The sequence below is a fragment of the Ipomoea nil genome, unplaced genomic scaffold, assembly GCF_001879475.1.
Source record: "Ipomoea nil cultivar Tokyo-kokei standard unplaced genomic scaffold, Asagao_1.1 scaffold3069, whole genome shotgun sequence".
Classification (NCBI taxonomy): domain Eukaryota; kingdom Viridiplantae; phylum Streptophyta; class Magnoliopsida; order Solanales; family Convolvulaceae; genus Ipomoea; species Ipomoea nil.
In genome coordinates this window covers 5,806,995-5,828,564 of record NW_017619497.1, presented here as the reverse complement: position 1 = coordinate 5,828,564, position 21,570 = coordinate 5,806,995, and the positions used below count along the sequence as shown (strand labels likewise).

The window sequence follows — 21,570 nt, the reverse complement described above, 5'->3', positions numbered from 1 at the left end:
AGAATATAATGGATTATTGCTAAATTAGTTTATCCCACCATATAATGAGAGTGTATTGAGTCAAAGTTATAGTGGCCCACTTCTTATAGGCCGACACATGTGAGTCACGGGCTATGGTAGGTAAGCTGTGGACAAACTTATGAAGACTAAAAGGATTCACGGCTTATCCACCAAATATTGAATTATTGTTGTGTGGATTATATTTTGTATACTATAAAATAATGTACATTCAATAAAAATAATATATTTTTAATATATTAAAAATGTACATTTATTAAGAAGAAATACATTATTTATGTACTAAATATATATTATATTGTATAATATTTATTCAATACAAAAATAATATACATTTGGGATATACATAACACTACTACAACCATCAATAATTTGCCCCAAACATTTTCCTCAGTAATATTTGTGATTTATCCCAACTCGAATGTTACAAAAAATGGACCCGCCAACTGAATTTTGCGCGGAAGTTTTAAGTAACGCGCGCATATTAAAATTTGAAAAATACAGAAAAAAACGCGCCACCCAATATCAAAACCATTTTCACTTTTCGAGCTCTTTCTCCGTAGTATTTCGTTGTAATTTTTGCCGTCAAACTCACGCGCCGTCCCTTCTCCGCTTAAACAACAGAAACGAAGATCTTGCTCACGAGGGAGAGAGCAAAGGGGAATCATAGGAAGTATGGCAGATGCTGCACATCTAGAAAGGATGGGAAGAGAGCTCAAGTGCCCCATCTGGTACTTTCTTATTTGAATCGCTTAAGATTAGGCTTTAGCTCTGCATGATTTCAATGGAAATTTTAGATTCTTTTGATTTCTGTCACAATAAATACTTCCGTGTATCTATATCTCAGATTATAATTTGGTTTAGTTCTTCAATCGGATTAGTCTAAACTTCACTTGAATTACTCGAAATCAGCTTAATCGTCTGCACAATTTCAATGAAATTGTTAGATGCTGTGATTGCTTATATATGGTCAGTTTATAATGTGTAATTTTTTGGTTTTCCCTTTTTTCGGCAGCTTGAGTCTCTTGAATTCAGCTGCTTCACTCACGTGCAATCATGTATTCTGCAAGTAAGCCTTTCAATCTCCCAAATTCTATATACACTCTATGTATGCTGGTTATGGGTTTTAAATTCCAATATGCTGTTTCAAATCGCAGTGGCTGTATACACGCATCAATGAAGTTGGCGCCCAATTGTCCAGTTTGTAAAGTTCCTTACCGGCCCAGAGGTTTGTGCTTTTGTATGGTTTTGCATATAGAATTTTGATTGAATTATATTGTTTTATGTGATTGGAACTGAACTAAAGCTATTTCCATTATGCTGGCTTTCCTTGATTAAAATGACATAGTTTAAAATAAAATTTCTTCTCAAAGTTCATGAATAGCAATTGTGTAGAATGCACTTTCATTGCTAGAAAATGTTTCCTTCATTCTGTGAATGTGTGGTGCTTTTGTGTTACAGAAATCCGCCCTGCTCCCCAAATGGATAACTTGGTCAGCATTTATAAGAGCTTGGAAGCTGCTTCAGGAGTCAACATATTTGTTACTCAAACTGAAACTTCAACTAAAATAGCAGGTACTTGGGTATCTTCTAGAAATATGGATTGATTAAAATTCAGTAACCCCATCATTACTATATAAATATTTTGTATGTTTCTAGGTTATTACTGTATTTATCTAGTTAGTTATCACTAGTCCCACAATACCACTTCATGAGTCTTTAGATTTGACCATTTGATCAAATGGTGCAATTACGATCATGCTTTGGTTGATAGTTGTGTTGTAGTGCAGATTCCCTTAAGTGTGATATTCAGTTTGGTTCACAATTTTTGTAACTTCAGGTGAAGAAAACAAATCTGCAAACAAGACCTTTGGAGTTGAAGAGAATGACAGTATTGCCATGCAGACTTCAGAACAAAATAATAAGAAGGGAAATGAAAAAAGAGGGCCTAAAAGATCAAGGAAGACTAAAAATGGAAATTGTAATCCATCTTCTGTTAGGCCTTCCTTTCCTACAAAGAAAAGGGTCCAAGTGCCGCAGCAATCACCATTAGAAAGCCCACCGCCTACAAAATTGGTTGCTAAAAATGCTCAAGTAACTGCCAGTGAACCTCAGAAAGATCCTGTCATAAACAAGGGCAAGATGGTTTTAAATGAGAAGGGAGAGCTAAACCTTAGTCCCTTTTTCTGGCTGAGAGAAGATGTTGAAAAGTCAACTCAGCTATCAGATGACAAAATGTCAACTCAGCTATTGGATGAGGATCATGCCACAGATACCCCTCCAGTTGTTCCTTGTTTTAGTGATATGAAAGATTCTGATGACGAATTTCCTCTTGAGATGACCCCAAAAGTAAGTAAATTATATTCATTTCAGACTAAGACATGGTAATTCATGCCTCCAATAGAAGCTGTAACACATCAGGGTCCTGCCCTAAAGATTTAAGATTTTAAGTAGATAAATGAACTGTTATGTACTTATGTTTATTTGTCAGTAATCAAAATAAAATCTGATAAGTTGATTTTTCTTATTAGCTTATAATTAAGAATGTCTCCTCTATCCCCTTGTTCTAAGAGGTGGCTAACATTAACTGGCTCTTGCTGGTATCTGTTATGTAGAGCTTCAATTGCTTATGAAAGGTTTGTGCAAGACTGCAAGCCTTTCTTAGGATTTTTGAAGCATTACTTGCCAGCTCAGTTTACTTAATGTGCTGCAATATTGAACTTTTGGCATGTGCTCTCATATGGAATTCAAATTCTTATTGAGTTCACATTTGACTACTGCACAGAGTGCTGCCCCTGGTGACATTCCAAAGGATGCAGAATTTTTTGATAGTGAGATGTTTGAATGGACACAAAGGCCTTGCTCCCCTGAACTCCTTTCAAGCCCATTGAAACTGCAGGTATTCATTTCACTTTTATCTCGTGTCTTGATGCATTACAATGATCACATTCTTTCTTCCATTTTATAATTTGTTTAACAGCTCACAAGGAAATAACAATGGTGTTGTAGGTTGAAGATACTTACGAATGTGAAGGGGTTGAACAGGATACAGAGGCTACCTTAATGGATTTAAGTATACTTGCTGAACCCAAAAGTGGCAACAGAAAAATCATGAATGATGAAAATGGAATGAGCAAGGAAGAGGTGAGTCCACCTACTTTATCTTCTCTAAGGAATGAGATCTCTAAAATTAATGGTGGCCTTAGAAAGTCTAGCAAAAGAGTGCGGATGATTGAGAGCAAAAAGAAAAATGGCCGTACGAGAGCAATTCAAGAACTAATTGGAGTCCATAGTGGATCAGAAAAGATAGCCAAACTGAGTACCAAAGATTTTTCCAATGATAATGCATTGAATATGGGGAAGAAAAGTCATGACAAGAAGAAAGAGGTTGGTATTGGTGCTGATTCTGCACAAGTTTCATTGGATCATAAAGAAGACAGTGGAGGGTGTGACTTAAAGAGAAATGGCAAAAGAAGAAAGGTAACTGTCACCCAGCAACAAAAAGTTTGTAACATGTCAAAAAGTAGAAAGAATGCTCCTAAGGACAGAATCATTCCAATAGGAGATGTGGCTGTGAATCCCTATCCACTTAATACAGATTCTAGTTCAAAAGTAAGGAGTAAAGTTACACGTGCTGGGAAGTCAAAGCACATGAAACAGGTGACATTTTCTGAAGAAATTTTTGAGGATAATATTGCAGATGGCATCCAGAAGTTTAATGAGAAGAACTCCAGTAAGGAAACTCTGACTCCAGAAAATATTTCAAACAGCTTGTGTATGGACACAAATAGTTTGTCAAAAATAAAAAAGTCACTTTCCAATTCGAGTCGTTCAGTTTTGCAAAAGTGTGAGACTCACCCGACAAAAATCCAATGTGCATTTTGCCATACTGCAGAAGAGTCGGAGGTATGCGAGCCTTTCATTTCTCAGTAATTCCATATAAACCTCAATTTATTTTCCATGTTTTAATGTCCAAATTTCAGGGTTCAGGAGTTATGATGCACTATCTTAATGGGAAGCCAATTAAAGAAGACCAGATTGGATCAACAGGTGTCATACATGTGCATAAAAATTGTGCAGAGTGGTAAAATATGTTCCAATAAGCAAGTTTTAGATTTTTGTTTTGCTATTTGAGTTGGTGTGGCATCGTTATTGGAATACTTCTCCATTTGTTGGTTATTCTATATTTTAATTTTATTGAGTGGTTAGCTGAATGCATTACTGATGATAGTTTTACATTAATTCATATTAACCTAATCTATGCCTGGATATGATTGTTATTTGTTGCTTGCAAATATTTGCACATATTCATAAATAATCAAGATTAGATTCTAGACTAAATATATACCCAACTTAGTTTGTGAAGCTTGATATTGGTTTTTGCTTTTACAAATACACACATACATATTCTGGTCACTGGGTAATTGTTGAAAGCACATTTGCAGGGCCCCAAATGTATATTTTAATGAAGATGATGATGTCATTAATCTTGAAACTGAACTGAAGAGAAGTAGGTCTATTTCTTGTGGCTTCTGTGGAGTTAAAGGGGCAGCTCTAGGCTGCTATGAGAAGACTTGTCGCAAGAGTTTTCATGTTCCCTGTGCAAAGATGACACCAAAATGTCAATGGGACCATGTATGTGTCACATCTTAATTTACCAGTAAAGCTGATAACCTGATTTGTATCCATTTAATAAGTTTCTATATTTCCTTGTTTTCAGTATAATTTCGTAATGTTATGCCCTCTACATGCTTGTTGTGAACTGCCATGCAAGGAACCTGAATTCCAATCAAAGAAGAAAAAGAAATGTGAACTGAGGTCAATCAATTTTAATGTTTCTGCCATCTTTTTTCTATCTTCTATTCTTATACACTTTTCCAGTTTGACTTACTGTTTTTTGCTCTTTGACTTTATATTACAGAAATTCTTGTATCAATCAACCCCAAATTGCTGTCAAATCTGATAATAGACAAGATGCACTTTGGAAGTCTCAAAGAAAAAATAAAAGTTTGGTTCTTTGTTGTTCAGCTATCACTGATGCCGAGAGGGTAAAAGAACTGGAATTGGAAATCACTTTTTATGGTTGTAATTTCAGAGTATGTCTATCTGAGGTTAACTTAATACTTTGATTTGCAGGCTTTGGTTTCCGACTTTGAGAGGTTGTCAGGTGCAACAGTATTAAAGACTTGGGACCCAAGTGTAACCCATATCATTGCATCTACAAATGAGAAGGGGGCATGTAAAAGAACATTCAAATTTTTGATGGGTATCTTGGAGGGCAAATGGATCCTCACAATTGAATGTTAGTATATTTTTATATGACATTTGCAGTTTTCTACTCAGCTTCTGCTTCTGTTTTGTTCTAATTTTTGGTTTCCATTCTTGCAGGGATCAAAGCTTGCTTGAATGCTACAGAACTTCTTGATGAACAGCAATATGAAATTGAAGTTGATACTCATGGAGTCAGAGACGGCCCTAGACTTGGCAGATTAAGAATGTCAAATAAGGTTATTCCCTTCTCTAAAACTAGTTTAAGACAGACAGGCTAAATTATTTAGGGGGATTTGGATTCACCAGCTGGATTTCTATTCATTGCACTTGGACTTGAAACATATGCATAAGGAAGAACAAACAACATAAACGTATTCACCAGCTGGATTTCTTCATAAGAAAGAACAAATACCAAGTCTTTGTTATTGATTGTTGAGTAACTTTGCATCTTTGTTAATATGCAGCAACCTAAGCTTTTCAATGGATACAAGTTCTATTTTATGAGTGACTTCTTACCTTCATACAAAAAGTATTTGCACGATCTTGGGGTTGCTGCCGGGGGAACTGTCCTGAACAGGAAGCCTGTTTCAGAAGATGAGAAAAGCCATTCATCTGGATACTCATCACTGTCCACTTTCATAGTTTACAGCCTTGAGCTACCTGATAACTGTAAGACTAGAGAGAAAAGTTCAATCTTAGACAGCAGGCGATCAGCTGCAGAAGCTTTGGCTAGTTCAACAGGTTCTCTAGCTGCAAGCAATTCATGGGTTCTCAACTGCATTGCAGGCTGCAAGTTGCAAGATCTTGAATGACAGTCACTTTCTGAGCTTTGTTTAGTTTATTTATAGTGTAGAAATGATGTCTGGGAACCCCGGGGTGTTTTTCTCTGTTATTATGGACTATAAAGCTATAAACATCAAAATTTCAATCATTAATCAGCAAAATAATTTGTATAACATGACATTATGTAATTAAGAATAGTTAATAATTTACACATTCACTAAGCTCTTGCCTCTTATTGATTTCAAATTTTGGTTTTTCAGTTTCATCAGACTATTTTATTTTGGTATTGTTACTTGTTACCAAAAAGTAAAATTCTTGGTAGTTGAACTGGTTCTCTAGCTGCAAGCAATTCATGGGTTCTCAACTGCATTGCAGGCTACAAGTTGCAAGATCTTGAATGACACTTTCTGAGCTTTGTTCAGTTTTTTGGTAGTGTAGAATGATGTTTGGAACGGTGGGGGTGTTTTTCTCTGCTATTAAGGGTTATAAGCATCAAGTGTTCAATCATTAATCAACAAACGAGTCATGATGACTCATTAAATTTTGAGTTTAAACTTATTAATTAACAAATTAAATTTTACTAATGGTTTTAGAGTTTGGAAAAAATTGTGGAGATTGAAGATCCTTTCAAAATATTTAAAAAAAAAATTATTTGGAGGTATGAGATTAATTTTACCAATTAGAATGGCTTTAAGAAGCAAATGAGTCCACATTTTAACTTTTTACCTAATTTGTCGTGCAACTGACGAACATGCGATTTGTTTGTTATTTGATTGTATACATTTTTTTTAATCCTTCTCTATCCATGCATGCAATTTTGGATTCTCTAATTGGTTAAATGCGTGGATTTCACACTCAGATAATACTGTTTGTGTTTGAGCAGTTGTGTTGTTATGGTTAATCTGGAAGCATAGGAATGATATGGTGTGAAATGGGAAAGGTTGGAACACAACTACAGTTAAAGCCATGGTCGATTATCTTATTGTGGAATGAAGTTTGTTGCATGCATGTTACCTCCCTGGGCACTCTGCATGTCGACGTACAACATCCTATGGAGGATTTACATGATAATGTATTTTGTCATGTTGATGCTGCGGTTTTCAATACTCCTTGTGCAACCTTTGGTATGGCCATCACAGATTTTAATGGTGCTTCCTTGGCAGCGAAATCAGACGCTTCACGAAGTCTAAACAATTCGTATATGGTTGAAGCATTTGCAGTTGAGGAGGCTCTAAGCTTTTTGCTAGAAAGAGGTTGGTGTCGTGTACTCATCAAATCCCATTGCCAGATGGTTTGTAATTCTTTGAATAACTCTTATCTTTATTGTTCTTATGTTGGATGCATTCTGAGAAGGTACCATTCACTCATGGAGTCATGGGACACTTTGAATCATTGTCAGTTACTTACATTCTCAGGTTAAAGAATGTCATATCTCATACACTTGCTAGAGTTGTGGATTTACATTCTGATCATCATGTGTGGTTATCTTCTATTCCAAGATATATGCAATGGGGGCAAAATTCTATTTTGTGGCCCTAGTCGATAAAGGACTCACAAGGAGGTGAACTAGCTTAAATTATCTCACGACCAATAAGTCACACTTCCAAAAGCACAGCGGGTCGCTAGCAAGGGACCCGGAGTCACATTTTATCTATTATACTTATTATTCATTGATCAAACAACTTTTTCTTCTTGGTTTATTTCTTTAGTATACTTATTATTAAATATGATTTGTTGGGTATTCAAAAAAAAAAAAAATGATTTGTTGTGTTTAATCATACTTTTTGTGTAATTTTTAAATATATAAATTTTGTATACTAATACTAAACTTAATATTATAAAAAATTAGATTAAAAATAACTTCAGTAGAACCTCAATAATGAAATCAGACACATAAAATGAAACAAAAGGGAGTAATTAATTAGTTATTATGTATTTTTATTATTTATTTACACTTTTAGAGTGTACATTTGATTATTCAAAAGTTTTTTTTTTTGAAGAACTAATGTTAGTATTGATTATTTAATATGTGATTATGAATTTTGTCCTCATTCATCAAATTTTAGAATATTAAATTAATTATTAAAATGAGTATTGGTTAATTATCTAAAAAAATTTGCCAACAAAATAATTAACAACTTTTATTTCATAAATGAGTGAAACAAATATGATAATTATTGTATATTATTTTTTGTAATGTGAAAAATTATAAAGTATCAGTTGACATCAATGTTAATCGTTACCTAAAGTATCATTAAAAATTATTATCAATATTATATGGTACAATTACATATGATAAGTATCATTAAAAATTATTATCAATATTATATGGTACAATTACATATGATATATATTGATATATGTTGATTAACATTAATAAATTTCTGCTATAATTTTGATCCTTTCCCACCTCATCTTACTCCCGACCTCTACCTTCTCTCACAAATTCTTGATATAAACACCTTTTTTTGAGACTCACATAATAAAAATATCTTATTCTTATTTTTTAAAAACCAAAAAACTATCACCATTAAATCAAGTGTCCAGTACAAAAAGGAATAGTATTAAGCCAAATTGAAAAATCAAAATTAGACCATAAAATAAAAATAAAGAAGTAGAATTTAAGATTACATGTAGTATAATTTAAACAGATAGTCAAAAACGAACATAGGCCAATGGGACCGCCCCTTCCATGAATCTTGCAATCATGGATACTGGCCGGTTTAAATAAAAAGATTATTACCTATCCATTAAACCGTTTAATGGATAGGTAATAATCTTTTTATTTTTTTTTTTAAACTGTCTAATTTCACCTTTAGAAACTAATATTTTATTTAAGTTACTGCCAAAAAGTAGAATTCCATTGGGATTCTATTTGGAAAGTACTACAAGCCTATTGGTGCTATTAATATTATTATTATATATTATATTATTATGAAATAACAATAAAATTCCGTACGTATTCCAGTTCAGTTCCTATCAATATTATACTTCTCTCTCCCTGGAAAAACTCCATAGCTTCACTCCTTCACAAACTATATATAAGACCCATAAAACCACTCCACATATATACTTTCCTTCTGCATTAACATTCTCTCCAAAATATATCTCATGGCAAAAAAAACTCATCACGCAGCGTTTCAGCCGCCGGAGCCGGAGAATATCGAGGAGGAAGAAGACTTGGCCGCCGCCGCCAACATTCTGATTTGTATGAGCGCAGCAAACCTGGAAAAGAGAGAAGCAATTGAACTGGAGAGGATGAAGATGAATTTTCATTATAATTCAGGCTTAAGAATAAGAGACGACAATAATAATAATAATAATCGTGCAGAACCGCCGGCGCTGGCGGCGCGTGTACACAGCAGGTGCAGCGTTGATGGAACCCCGCTGCCGAGATACCCTCCGATACCTTTCTTGCTCGGCAAGATAGATTTGAGCGCGTGCAGCATGCCGTTCGAGAAACAGGTAACCGTGACCGACGTTAATGAAGAACAGAACCGTCTCTCGTTGAGCAAGAACGAGGTCACGCGCTCCATTCTGCCGCTGCTGAACTGCCACGAGGATCATTGCCGGGGCGTGCCGGTGACGGCGTACAACCCGGACGGGAAAGAGTACGAGATGACGTTCAAGAGTTGGTCGGAGAGGAAGTTTTACGTGCTGAATGGAGGGTGGAAGAGATTCTTCCAAGAGAACGGGTTGGTGGTGCGCAGGCATTGGGTTACTGTGTGGATGTTCCGCCATAGCCAAACTCGAAAGCTTTGCTTTGCCCTCACATGGAAGTTCATTCCCATGGATCATCCTTGTACTATTAAACAGGTGAGAAACTCAAAGTCGGTTAGTAAAAGGTAGAAAAAGGTTCAAATTTCCTGACAAAAATGTAATTAATAATTCAGATTTGAACTATACAAAATTATATATGCATGTAATTCAACCAACATTTGGTACATGCATGAATAAAGGAGTTAATATCCGATCTGGTCCCTCGACGAGTTAAGATTTCATCACTTTGGTTATTGACTACTTTTAAATTTGTTCAATTTCATTAATTAAGAATGAAATTGAACAAGTTTAGAAATTATAACGAGATGAAATCTTAATATTTCAGAGACCAAAATCTGATATTAACTCTAATTAAAATAAAATCAACTTTCAAAGCTATACAGTTGGTGTTTGGGAATGATTACTTCATCTGATTATTTGAATTATGTCACGCGGCAGCTCTATCCATGGTCCATGGGGGCTCGCTGTTTTTTTTTTTTTTTTTTTTTTTTTTTTTTAGGGTTTAGATATGTATAATTTTAGAACCAAAATTAATTTTAAAAAGTAGATCAAAATTTTAAAAATAAATAAATTCCTAAATTTGTCCCATGGACCAATATATATAACACGAAAGAAATGCAAGAATGAAAGTGGTTGAAAAGGAATGAAATTCTAGGTGGTAGATTGACGTGACAATAACACATCATCGGTTAATTGCAATCTTAATCTCGTAGACTCCTTGTAGGAGTCAAGTAGTAATCCTTTCATTTAATGTGTCACTAAATCACAATGTAGGGCTGTGTCACTAAATCACAATATAGGGCTCTTGGAGTGAGAAGAGGTAAATTTTTACATAATAATAATAATAATATACTTTTAATATATTAAAAATTAAATGTACTTTTTTATGATCTATACGTATAACGTTGTGTGGACCATGATCCATGCAATAACGACTAGGGAGAAAATTCAACCTTTTATGGGCTATAAATAAAATTGTAACAACGTTAAAATGCTATTAATAAGAATTAAACATTCATTACTGGTGAAATTAATAGTATAATTCGAACCAATTAATTTAGGGAAAACTCTTTCCTTCATTTCACTGCACTATTAATTTCATATTTATTATATTATTTAATATTAACCCTACATTGAAAAAAAAAAAAAAAGAGAGAGTCTATTTTACCTATATATTTCTAAATTTAAATTCTTTCCATTCTAAAAACTCTTTCTTTCCAAATAATAATTACTTTATTGGATGTTTGGTCCAAGTAATATAAGATTATATTGCCATATACTTTGAATTACTTATTTAAATAAAGAAACTCAACATTCAATTACATATGCATGAACATCTCTTATCTCTTATATAATATTGCATTGATATTGAAATTTATAAAAGCGCAACACACAGTGATGTTGAAACTGACGTTGTAACACAAATGATCTGTAACGCAGTTCGGACAAACAACCCTAATTTGTGAGACACTTCTCAATTTGAGAACTTGCCTAAATCCACTAAAAGCTCAATATTTAAAGTACAATGTTTGGAACATGAGATTACACAATAGAATAATCTTTCTTACCAAACTATTGAAACCTAAACACATGTACTATTTCTAGGGAAATTTAGTATCCTATTCTCAAAGACTCTCGTACCTCATAAGATTAATATTGAATGCTTGAGTTCTACAATAAAGGACAACCTCTATTTATAGTAGTTACTCCTAACGGATTGAGTTCTACAATAAAGGACAACCTCTATTTTATAGTAGTTACTCCTAACAGATTATTTGTGAATAACAAAGCTATTTATAATCAGACTAGAACTAGAAAAACTTTAATAACAATTCCCTTTAGAACTAGTATTCTTCAATAACTACTACTCTTAGGCTTGGTATTCCTTTATAGAGTTGGAATTCTTTTTGCACATAACTTTGACAAAACACTTTGAGTCAACAAATATAATTTGAAGTACTTGTTTAAAAATAATCATTGGGCATTATTTCATTCGCGCAATGCGCGTGAAAAATTAGTTTATTAGAAAAAATTTATAGTATAATTATATTACTTATAATTTATATTGTCAGATTTATAATTAAGATAATTATTTTACTTATAATTTAACTTTGAAATTTATTTATTTATTTATTGAAATTTTGATCTACTTTTTAAAAATCAATGATGGTTCTAAAATTATACATTTCTAAACAATAATTTTAATAAAAATATCCATTTTAAAATTTAAATTTTTAATACATATCTAAACAATAATTTTGTTTTAACAAAAATCTAAACAAAAATTTTAATAATAACTTCCATTTTAGTTTTAGGATAATGGTCAAATAGATCCTTCAACTATAAGCCAAAGTGTAATTAACCCCATAAACTAACAAAAATTTTAATTAGGTCCTTAATCTTTTTATGGGTATGTAATTAAGTCCGTAACTTCTTAAAATTGTACAATTAGCTCAATTTATAGGTAAACATAAGGTAATAACAGGTAAAAATATTTTTTTTTTATTAAAAAAATTATATATAAAAGAAACTGGTTGGTGGCCTTTTTCTCTGTCCCAATTGGACGGAGAATCCATTGCCGGCTTCTCCATCAGTCGAACGAAGAAGCCAGACCAGCTCCTCCGTCTCTTCGTCCCAACTGGACGGAGAATCCATTGCCGACTTCTCCATCAGTCGAACGGAGAAGCCAGACCAGCTCCTCTGTCCGACGGGACGGAGAAGTCGTTGCCGGCTTCTTCGTTCAACTAGGTAGAGAAGTCAATTGATGGCATTAAAAAAAAAAAATTATTAAACGATTTGAATTAAAAATATATTTCTTTATTTTAATTATTTTTAAGAATTAATTTTTTTTATCCATAACTTAGTTGTAACCTGCTAATTAACTTAATTGCATAAAAATAAAAAGATGAAAGATCTAATTAAAATTTTGAGTTAGTTCCAGCAATGGTCCTCCGACTATATTGATTTTCCAAAATTAGCCCCCGACTTTTAATTTGGACACTTTACATCTCTTGACATTCAATTTCTTTCCAATTGAGGTCCTTTGGTCAGATTACGGTAAAATGGACTTTAAATGAAATGGTAAAGTAGTCATTTCATCTGCCTAACGTATAATTCTTCGTATTTCATCCTTGTACACGCGACTTCAGGCATCAGATTCACTTAATTGCTTAATCCCAAATGGAATTTTGTTCTTCGAGTGGATTTATGGATTAAGCAATTAAGTGAATCTGATGTCCGAAGTCGCACATACAAGGGAGAAATACGAAGAATTATACATTAGCAGATGAAATGACTACTTTACCATTTCATTTAATGTCCAATTTACCGTAATCTAACGAAAGGACCTCAATTAGAAAGAAATTGAAAGTCAAGGGACATAAAGTGTCTAAATTAAAAATCGAGGACTAATTTTGGAAAATCAATATAGTCGGAGGACCATTTCTGGAATTAACTCTTAAAATTTTTGTTAATTTAAGGAACTAATTACACTTTGACCTATAATTGAAGGGTTTTTGTGACCTTTATCCCTATATATATAGAGTTTTATTACATGTACTTGCAAATCATACTCATCCAAATTTATTCCATGATGTGACGGGCCATCATTTCTTCATGTAGGTTCCGATGTCTATTGTGGGAGTAAAAAATTGAGATTAGAAAATAAGACTACATATAGTATTTTTCAATTTTTAATTCTCATATTCAAACCAAACAACACCTCACTCCATCACGCGCTCTCAGAGTCCGTGATTTTTCTCCCATTTCCCCTGTGCTCTAGTACTACGCACTAGCCAGAGATAATACAAATAGAAAACCCTAAACATCCAGAGAAAAAAAAAAACAGCGAAAATGCCAAAGCGGTACACCTATTACAGGCAGAAGAAGTTTGTATGGAGGTTCCCGAAGAAGAAAAATCCGGCGGATGCTTCCTCCTCCAATCCGCCTCCGCCGCCGCCTCCATGGGTTGAGCTGCCGCGTGACATAACGGCGAACATTCTGCACAGGCTGGGGACGATAGATGTGCTGCAGACTGCCCTCAAGGTGTGCTCGACATGGCGGAGCGTGTGCCTGGACCCTGCTATGTGGCGCGTCATCGACATGTCGAGTTCCGACGATGACCATCTATATTCTCCGGCGTTAAAGCCCATGTGCCGTTACGCGGTGGATCTCAGCCAGGGACAACTCGTAGACATCACCATTGAGGAGTTCGGTACTGATGATTTGGTTCTCTATATTGCTCAGCGGTCAGGCCTTTCTTTCTTTTCGTCTTCTTCATTTATCAGTGTATACATCTGTATTGTCTTTGGGAGAAATTGTTGACCTAATTTTTGGATTATGGTTTGTGACTATAGTTGATGATAATGGATAGCTATTTTATCAGTAATTCCAATAATTATATGAAATAATCATTTCCAAACACCAGCGGTATAGCTTTGAAAGTTCATTTACTTTAATTATGTACTAAATGTTGTGTGGTTTATTAGATTTTTTTTTTTAATTGTGTTATATTAATTAATTCGTGATATATTTAATTTTATGATGCTTCTTGGTCAGTCATGCTTGTTATAATGTGTCTTATACAAAATCATAGTGACAATACCATAACAAGGACTTAAGTAAGCTGATTATGTTCCATGCTACTAATATTATGTTAGTGTAAAAGTGGATTATACATTTATTCTTCACAGTTAGAAGGTAGAGTTCCATCATTTTGTTTAATAACTATTGATGGCATTTACTCCCCATTTTATTTTTGTAGCTGTTAAAATCCAGTCCTTGTTTTCCTTGCTATGTGTTTAATGGAAAACAAGTATTATAATTAGAGGGTAAATAGCTGCCTTGAATAGGGATTTAAAGGTATTGATTGGGCATAAGCATCTTTGTGATATGGGATTTTCAATTAGCTCCATGGCATAAGCTCAAAACAGCATAAATGGGTTTGGCGTTTCATTTGGCTTTCAAAAAGATGTTCTTCCCCTTGCTTTATACACTTGTTGAAATAATTTGTACAAACAAATTCATACCAACTTTTTAGAAGCCATATTTTATTTCCAAAACGTTGTCAAACATAGCAAGTTGTGTGATGTGGGAGTGTTGTGTGATGGTTGGAACACAGAACAACCAAGGATTGAATGAAATAATATACAAGACTTTTTTGGGGCTCTAAGCAATTCCTGAGAATAGGATACTGTTCCTCAACTTTGACACTATCACTCTTGAGAGGTGTTTGAAAGAAAATTCAGTGTTTGATAAAACCCTCTTTGTACAGGATATGTGTGTGTTGACATTTACTGAAAGAAAAAAAAAGAGCAAATGGTCTTGCAAATAGATACCAAGGTGAATGAATGCAAAACATGTGCTGAGAACCCCAGTAGTGCTTGACAGGCTAAGAAAATTAACATATGATCTCTTACGTGTCAAGCATCTTATCAATTAGCGAAGAAGACATAGAATTTACCTTAATCCAGTTTCTTCAGTCCTATCATGAGTATAAAACAATATCACAAAGACTTGAAATAGGATATAAAGGATACCTGAAGGGACTATTAACTGGTCAAGATGATTTGTCTGTGAACTAACAGTTTTCTATAGAAATATTATCTTTATTCCTTTAAATCTTCAATATCTGGAATATTGACTTCGGATTCTCAAATCTCAACAATTTTGAGGATGTTTTGAAGATTGTTTTTCTAGATAGCAGTTTCAGTAACAGCATGTTCATGATATGTGTCCTTGTTTTTTGTGTGTGATTTTGGCACTGCAAAAAGGTATTAGCGTGCTTGGACAAAAGGTTTGGGTCTCAATAGTTGCAAGGATTTCAATTCCATAGATTGTGACATCTTAAGTTGCAGGCTTTACAACTGTTTCTTGATGCAAAATATTTAAAAGTTTGTCTAAATTTTTTAGAAGCCCTCCTAGCTTTAGGTTATTGTATAGTCAATTGTGCAATCAATTTGTTTATTATTTTTTTAGTTTTATATAATTTGTTTTTAAAACCTCTTAGCACATGTGAGATTGCTAGAATTTTTGAGTTGGTAGTGCTCAACCAAAATTTATAATTATTTCATTTATACAATATCCATATGAAATTGTTTTTCTTGATAATTAATATTCATCTGAATTCCATTATATATATCTTCTTTGCAATTTGGCATGTCTATGCTTATTTATATTTGAAGTATAAGAATATTTTCTATTGTGCATATAATAGCTTAAAGATATAAATCATCATACATGATTTAATTCTAGCACCATAATCCTTGCTGCTTCTAAAAGTTCCATTCATATTCTATTTTTGAGGTGGTGCATCTGGTGACTAGCACAATGATAGCTACATTTCTTTTTTGTTTTCTGCTAATTACAGATCCTTTTAGTCATTTAACATTTTGCAATTAATTGAACAGAGCAAATCAGCTTAGACGTCTTCAGCTTGTGTCCTGCATTAATGTTTCTAGTGAATGCTTGTGTAAGGCTGCTACCGAATTTCCATTGCTGCAGGAGCTGCAAATCCACTTCTCCAACATTTCAAGTGAAGGCATCAAAGTTGTTGGTCGTTCTTGTCCCTCGCTCAACTCATTTACATTTGACCAGTATGGATCTATGTCCCCAATGGAGTGTGATGATGATGCCCTAGCAATTGCAGAAAACATGCATGGATTGCACCACCTTTCACTTTTTGGAAACAAGATTACAAATAAAGGTGTGCAGGCAATACTTGATGGTTGCCCACATCTTGAATCTCTTGACTTGCGAAGGTGTTCCAATGTTACTCTTGAAGGTGATTTGGGGGTGAGATGCTCTCAGCGGATTAAGAATCTAAGGTGCCCTAATGATTCAACTTCTGACTATGAATTTTGTGATTATGTTGAGGACGACGATGACTACTATGGATTATACTTATCTGATGGGTTCCCAGATTATTATGACTATGATTATGATGATTTTGCGTATGATGACTATACTGATCCTTTCAGCCATGAGTACCTTGAACTTGATGATGACTATCCAAGTATACCATTGGTGAGAATACTGACTTTGTGGTGTTTATATAATTTTCTTTCCTTAAAAATCAAACTTTAAACATCTTGTTCTCATATTCATGCAGGGATGGTTGGTGTAGAGAGTTAAATGATGACCTTCCTGATACTTTGGACGGGTGTTTTTTGTTGGCGAGGCTGGTGTGATGACTGGGTTATGTCTGCTTGCTGCTGCTAGTCATGTACAGTAATGGTTAAGAATTTCTTTCTCATGTTACCATTATTCCATCTTGGCTGCTATTTCTACTTTTGGAACTTAATTTTGTTTGGTCCAGCTTTGACATAAACATTGTGGTCCTTAGTTTTGTGTGGAAAGCTAGTTGTTTTCCCTCTTTGATCAGCTTTCCTTTTATCTCGGAATAACATGATCTGGAAGTTGTCCTACTTCTTCATTAGTGATGGGGCTGATTGGCATGCAATCAATCCCCACTTGAATGGTGCTAAGTGCTAACTGGGTAATTTGCATATAGTGACCCAATTCTCCATATCTTACTACTAACAAACTCACTCCATCCTCAACATTAGGGTGTGTTTAATTCAGGTTTGTAAATTTATTAAAAATGAGTATTTATATATTAAAATTTACGGAGTAATATTTATGGCTCGATTTACAAAGTTGTTTGCTATAGAAAAGCGGTTGTTATACAGTGGACCATGGTCTATAGTGTTAGTGGAACATGGTTGTCAAATGAAATTGTAGTAGATTCAAAATGATACTTTAGTTTTGTTGAAATAAAATTAGTGTGTGAAAAATTAAAATAAACAACAGAGCTAATTCAACAACGTATATTGTCTAATGAAATTATAGTATAATTAAAATGGTACTTTAATGTTGTTAAAATGAAACTAAATTTAGAACTATACAATAACATATATTATCAAATGAACGTGGAGTGTAATTAAAACAATACTTTAGCATTATTATAATGAACGTGGAGTGTAATTAAAACAATATTTTAGCATTATTATAATTAAATTAGTATGTTTGGAAAATAAAACAACAAAATAGAGTTCATACAATAATGTATATTATCAAATGAAACTGTAGTAGAATTAAAATGATACTTTGGTATTGCTATAATGAAACTAGTGAGTGTGAAAAATGAAATTGAAAAACAAAATAATATTGTCAAATAAAACTAAAGTGTAATTAGAATAATACTTACTTTATGGACTATATTACTACAATACTACATAGACCATGATCCATAGTAAAATTTGCCATAGAAAGACTGCTTAACATTTTGGACCGTGTCTGTGTATGTATTGTATGTATTACGAATTCCGACTAGGCCACAATGGAGATGACGTGACAATTACCGATACTAGATCCAAAAAAAAAAAACAATTAGACTTCCGAATAATACAAACTCATGTAATTAGACCTAAAGTAACCCGTTTACCTGAAATTATACAGACGTGATAATCTACTGATATTAAACATTCTCATTCTTGTCAAAAAAGAAAAAACATTCTCATTTTTGTCTTCATTCTAAAATTATTCCTATTTCTGTTTTTTGACCCCCAATTTGATAGACACTTCAGGCTTTAAGCTAGTTATACTTATTATTATTCTTCCCAAGCTAGTTATTATTAATTTATTATTATAATACGGAGTGAGTAACAATAATAACAACAACAAAATTAAAAATTAGAAAGGAAAGTTGATGGCGTCTTCCTCTCGGAGTCCACAACCGCCGCCGTGGGTGGAGTTGCCGGAAGGGATTACGGAGAAGATACTGCAGAAACTTGGGGCTTTTGAAATACTGTGCAGTGCGCAGAGAGTGTGTACAACCTGGAGGAGACTCTGCAAGGACCCGTCCATGTGGGGGGTCATTGACATGCGTTTCTCTGGCATCGCCGGATTATGGGAGTTGGAAAACTATCCCGATAAGATGTGCATTCGCGCCGTCGATCTCAGCCAGGGCAATGCAGCTCATATCAACATCGAGTATTTCGGCTCCGATGGTTTGCTCAATTATATTGCCCTAAGGTATCGTCACTACTTCCCCGCACTTCTGCTATTCTTACTCTTATCTTTCTAATAATTTATGCTATGTTCCTTAAGCTTTTCTCATAATTTTACATTCAAATGTTCCCTATAGCTATTTGAAATTTGAGTCGAAAATTTATCTAAGCAAATGTCAAACATTCTTTTCTTCTATCTTTAGGGAATTAGGGGAAAAGCTTTTCACTTTAGTCGTGGCATTAGTTGTTGTTGTTGTTTGTTTGTTTGTTTGTTTGTTTGTTTTTTTTTTTTTTTTTTTTTTTTTTTTTTTTAAATAAATAAAAAAAACTTAATTGCTCAAATAATTGTTTCTGAATGTTCAAAAAAGTTGGGGTTCTCCAAACGAATTCAGCTTATCTTGAAAAACAGTCAGAGATTCAAGTTTCGTGTAGCATTGAAAATTTGTTTCAATGTCTGATTGTAAGAATGTTTTATCATTTCATCGATCTTATTGTAAACTTTTCATCCTATGATTAATGAATTATCTCTTTTATTTCAAAAAAAATTGTTTCTGAATGTGAAATTGGCTTGGACATTCATTTGATCTGATTTTTCTTGATGATTTGGTTGTATGCATACAAGGGGGGAAAATAGCTAAGCTAATCCATTGTGTTTTGGATAATAATTATAGCTGTGTAGCTGGGTGTCTTTGTGCATGTTCTATCAATTTTGGAGTAATATGTTTGTTTAAATGTCTAATAATAGGTAGTAACCAAAGATAACTACATCACTAAATTAATTATGACAACTGGAAATATGGATCACAGTCTGCAATATTTGACTACTATAGGTTATATATGCACTAGAGTAAAGGGAAATATTTGTAGAGAACAAATCTCTTTTGATTTAATGTTTGCTTGTGCTATTGCAAGTTTCTCTAAGTTCATGTGCTTGTATGTATATGCCTACAAAGTGAAAAGATCATCTCACAAGTGTTCTCAGTTAGAATAATGGGTATTAGTTTTTTTTTTTTTTTTTTTTTGGGTAATAAATAGATACATTTTAGTGATTGTGTTGGTCTTGATGGGCTGTGATCAAGAACGAACTTGTGTGTGGAACATCTTTTCTTCATGATTTATGAACTGAGTTTTTCACATATTTTGAATGGTCTAAAGCAATGTTCTCTCTCAAGCTAGTTCTTCTTGATGAATGGTGCGATGAGTATATAAAGCCCATCACAAACTGAGTTTTATTAACTAGAGTATGGTTCCTTTACGACTACAAATATACAATTTGTATGAATGCACACAAAAGACAGAAGGATCTAAATGACTAAATGTATTTATCCATATTAATTGTTAAAAGCTAGAAAGGGTTCTTGTATTCATCTAACTTCAAGTTACAAGTCTATATATAGGTCTACAAGAGTATTGAGAAGAAACAATAATAAATAAAGAAACTACTCATCTCCCCAAGGCTTTAATTACTAAGGCTAGTGAGCTGCCCAAGACTTTTAATATTCCAACATTAATGAAAATAGGAAAGATTATAAATCACTATCTACCATAGCTTTGCACTAGTTGCTTCTCCCAATTAGAAGACTGCTTCTTTGTTTTAGACTTTTGTAGACTCTGCGTGTGAATTCACGCATTTGCTACTTTTATTGTTATTCAGTTATATTTGTTTTAACAGGTCAAGTCAGCTCAAACGCCTTCAACTTGCATTTTGCTATAATGTATCAGCTGAAGGTTTAAGTAAAGCAGTTAAAAAACTCCCTCTGTTGGAGGAATTGCACCTTTCTTTCATCTCAATCACCCAAGAGGCGATTGAGAGTATTGGCCGTTCTTGTCCTCGTTTAAGATCATTTGAACTGAACCACAGAGTGTGTAGTTTCCAACACATGGAGTATGATGAAGAGGCTGTGGCAATTGCAGAAAACATGCGTGAATTGCAACACCTTCAGCTAATTGGAAATAAGATGACAGATGATGGTCTGCTAGCCATTCTCAATGGCTGCCCTCACCTTGAATCCCTTGATATAAGGCAATGCTTTAACCTGCGTTTTGGAGGTAATTTGAGGACAAAATGTTCTCAGCAGATCAAAAAGCTTAGGTGGCCAACTGACTCCACTGAAGATTATAGATTTTGCCATGAAATCTATGACAGTGAATTAAATTTTCCATGTGATATTTATGACACTGACAGCTCTTATGACAGCGATAATGATTGGTTTATATAGTCGCACAGTACTGATTTGATGAGCTTGATATCCAGTGACGGGGAGCTAGATAATTTGCAGCACATGGAACCTCAACCAGTCAACCCTCGTGGGATTTTGCTATACACCCCTTTTTGGCATGCTTCCCTGCTCTATATTGTCATTTTAATGCTCCTTTTGTTTTGCGATTCCCCCCCTCCCCCTCCCCCCTCATTGGTTAAGGAGGACGGATGCTAATTATTATGCTACATGATACCCTGATGGTTTGCTAGACTTTTCACAGGACATATAACTATGATGGTTTTGCAAGTGCTTGTAAATGGAATGTCTGAAACAGAGGCTTTCACTTCCTCCTGATTTTTGTTGCGGTAGTATTCAAAACATCCTTGGATATGTGCTTTTATGCTTGTTAATGTGCTTTGAACAAAGTTTATGTAATCTTGGGTAATGTTACATGAATAAAAATTGTGTATATAACTTTACACATGTTTACATGAGCTACCTTATTTGAT

General features: G+C 33.9%; 4 protein-coding genes across 5 annotated transcripts; all 4 read left to right on the top strand.

Annotated features, from left to right (window-relative positions):
- The first annotated feature begins 588 nt into the window (after positions 1-588).
- LOC109165815 (protein BREAST CANCER SUSCEPTIBILITY 1 homolog) lies at positions 589-6,293 on the top strand. The gene is made up of 14 exons (XM_019314757.1): positions 589-749; positions 1,034-1,087; positions 1,176-1,246; positions 1,480-1,593; positions 1,859-2,367; positions 2,804-2,917; positions 3,028-3,924; positions 4,002-4,102; positions 4,464-4,653; positions 4,739-4,836; positions 4,940-5,066; positions 5,155-5,320; positions 5,407-5,525; positions 5,754-6,293. Exons 1-14 carry the CDS (start codon positions 694-696, stop codon positions 6,099-6,101), a joined length of 2,964 nt encoding a protein of 987 aa, XP_019170302.1. The 5' UTR covers positions 589-693; the 3' UTR covers positions 6,102-6,293.
- A 2,890-nt stretch (positions 6,294-9,183) lies between these two features.
- Positions 9,184-9,921, top strand: LOC109164795. Its single transcript, XM_019313341.1, has one exon. It carries the CDS (start codon positions 9,184-9,186, stop codon positions 9,919-9,921), a length of 738 nt encoding a protein of 245 aa, XP_019168886.1.
- A 3,720-nt stretch (positions 9,922-13,641) lies between these two features.
- Positions 13,642-17,276, top strand: LOC109165822 (putative F-box/LRR-repeat protein 23). Its single transcript, XM_019314768.1, has 3 exons — positions 13,642-14,099; positions 16,260-16,875; positions 16,961-17,276. The coding sequence occupies exons 1-3, from the start codon at positions 13,705-13,707 to the stop codon at positions 16,973-16,975; spliced, it is 1,026 nt and encodes a 341-aa protein (XP_019170313.1). The 5' UTR covers positions 13,642-13,704; the 3' UTR covers positions 16,976-17,276.
- A 1,269-nt stretch (positions 17,277-18,545) lies between these two features.
- Positions 18,546-21,544, top strand: LOC109165789 (putative F-box/LRR-repeat protein 9). Of its 2 annotated transcripts, none has more exons than XM_019314720.1 (2): positions 18,546-18,885; positions 20,533-21,544. In XM_019314720.1, the coding sequence occupies exons 1-2, from the start codon at positions 18,560-18,562 to the stop codon at positions 21,077-21,079; spliced, it is 873 nt and encodes a 290-aa protein (XP_019170265.1). In that variant the 5' UTR covers positions 18,546-18,559; the 3' UTR covers positions 21,080-21,544. The 2 variants fall into 2 exon arrangements, with proteins under 2 accessions (XP_019170265.1, XP_019170263.1); XM_019314718.1 differs by having other exon boundaries at positions 20,515-21,544.
- The last annotated feature ends 26 nt before the right edge of the window (positions 21,545-21,570 follow it).

Coding starts and splice junctions, on each gene's coding strand:
- LOC109165822 (XM_019314768.1), top strand. CDS start 13,705: ATGCCAAAGCGGTACACCTATTACAGGCAGAAGAAGTTTGTATGGAGG. Junction 14,100..16,259: donor GTTCTCTATATTGCTCAGCG/GTCAGGCCTTTC, acceptor TTAATTGAACAG/AGCAAATCAGCTTAGACGTC.
- LOC109165789 (XM_019314718.1), top strand. CDS start 18,560: ATGGCGTCTTCCTCTCGGAGTCCACAACCGCCGCCGTGGGTGGAGTTG. Junction 18,886..20,514: donor CTCAATTATATTGCCCTAAG/GTATCGTCACTA, acceptor ATTGTTATTCAG/TTATATTTGTTTTAACAGGT.
- LOC109164795 (XM_019313341.1), top strand. CDS start 9,184: ATGGCAAAAAAAACTCATCACGCAGCGTTTCAGCCGCCGGAGCCGGAG.
- LOC109165815 (XM_019314757.1), top strand. CDS start 694: ATGGCAGATGCTGCACATCTAGAAAGGATGGGAAGAGAGCTCAAGTGC. Junction 2,368..2,803: donor CTCTTGAGATGACCCCAAAA/GTAAGTAAATTA, acceptor ACTACTGCACAG/AGTGCTGCCCCTGGTGACAT. Junction 4,103..4,463: donor CATAAAAATTGTGCAGAGTG/GTAAAATATGTT, acceptor GCACATTTGCAG/GGCCCCAAATGTATATTTTA.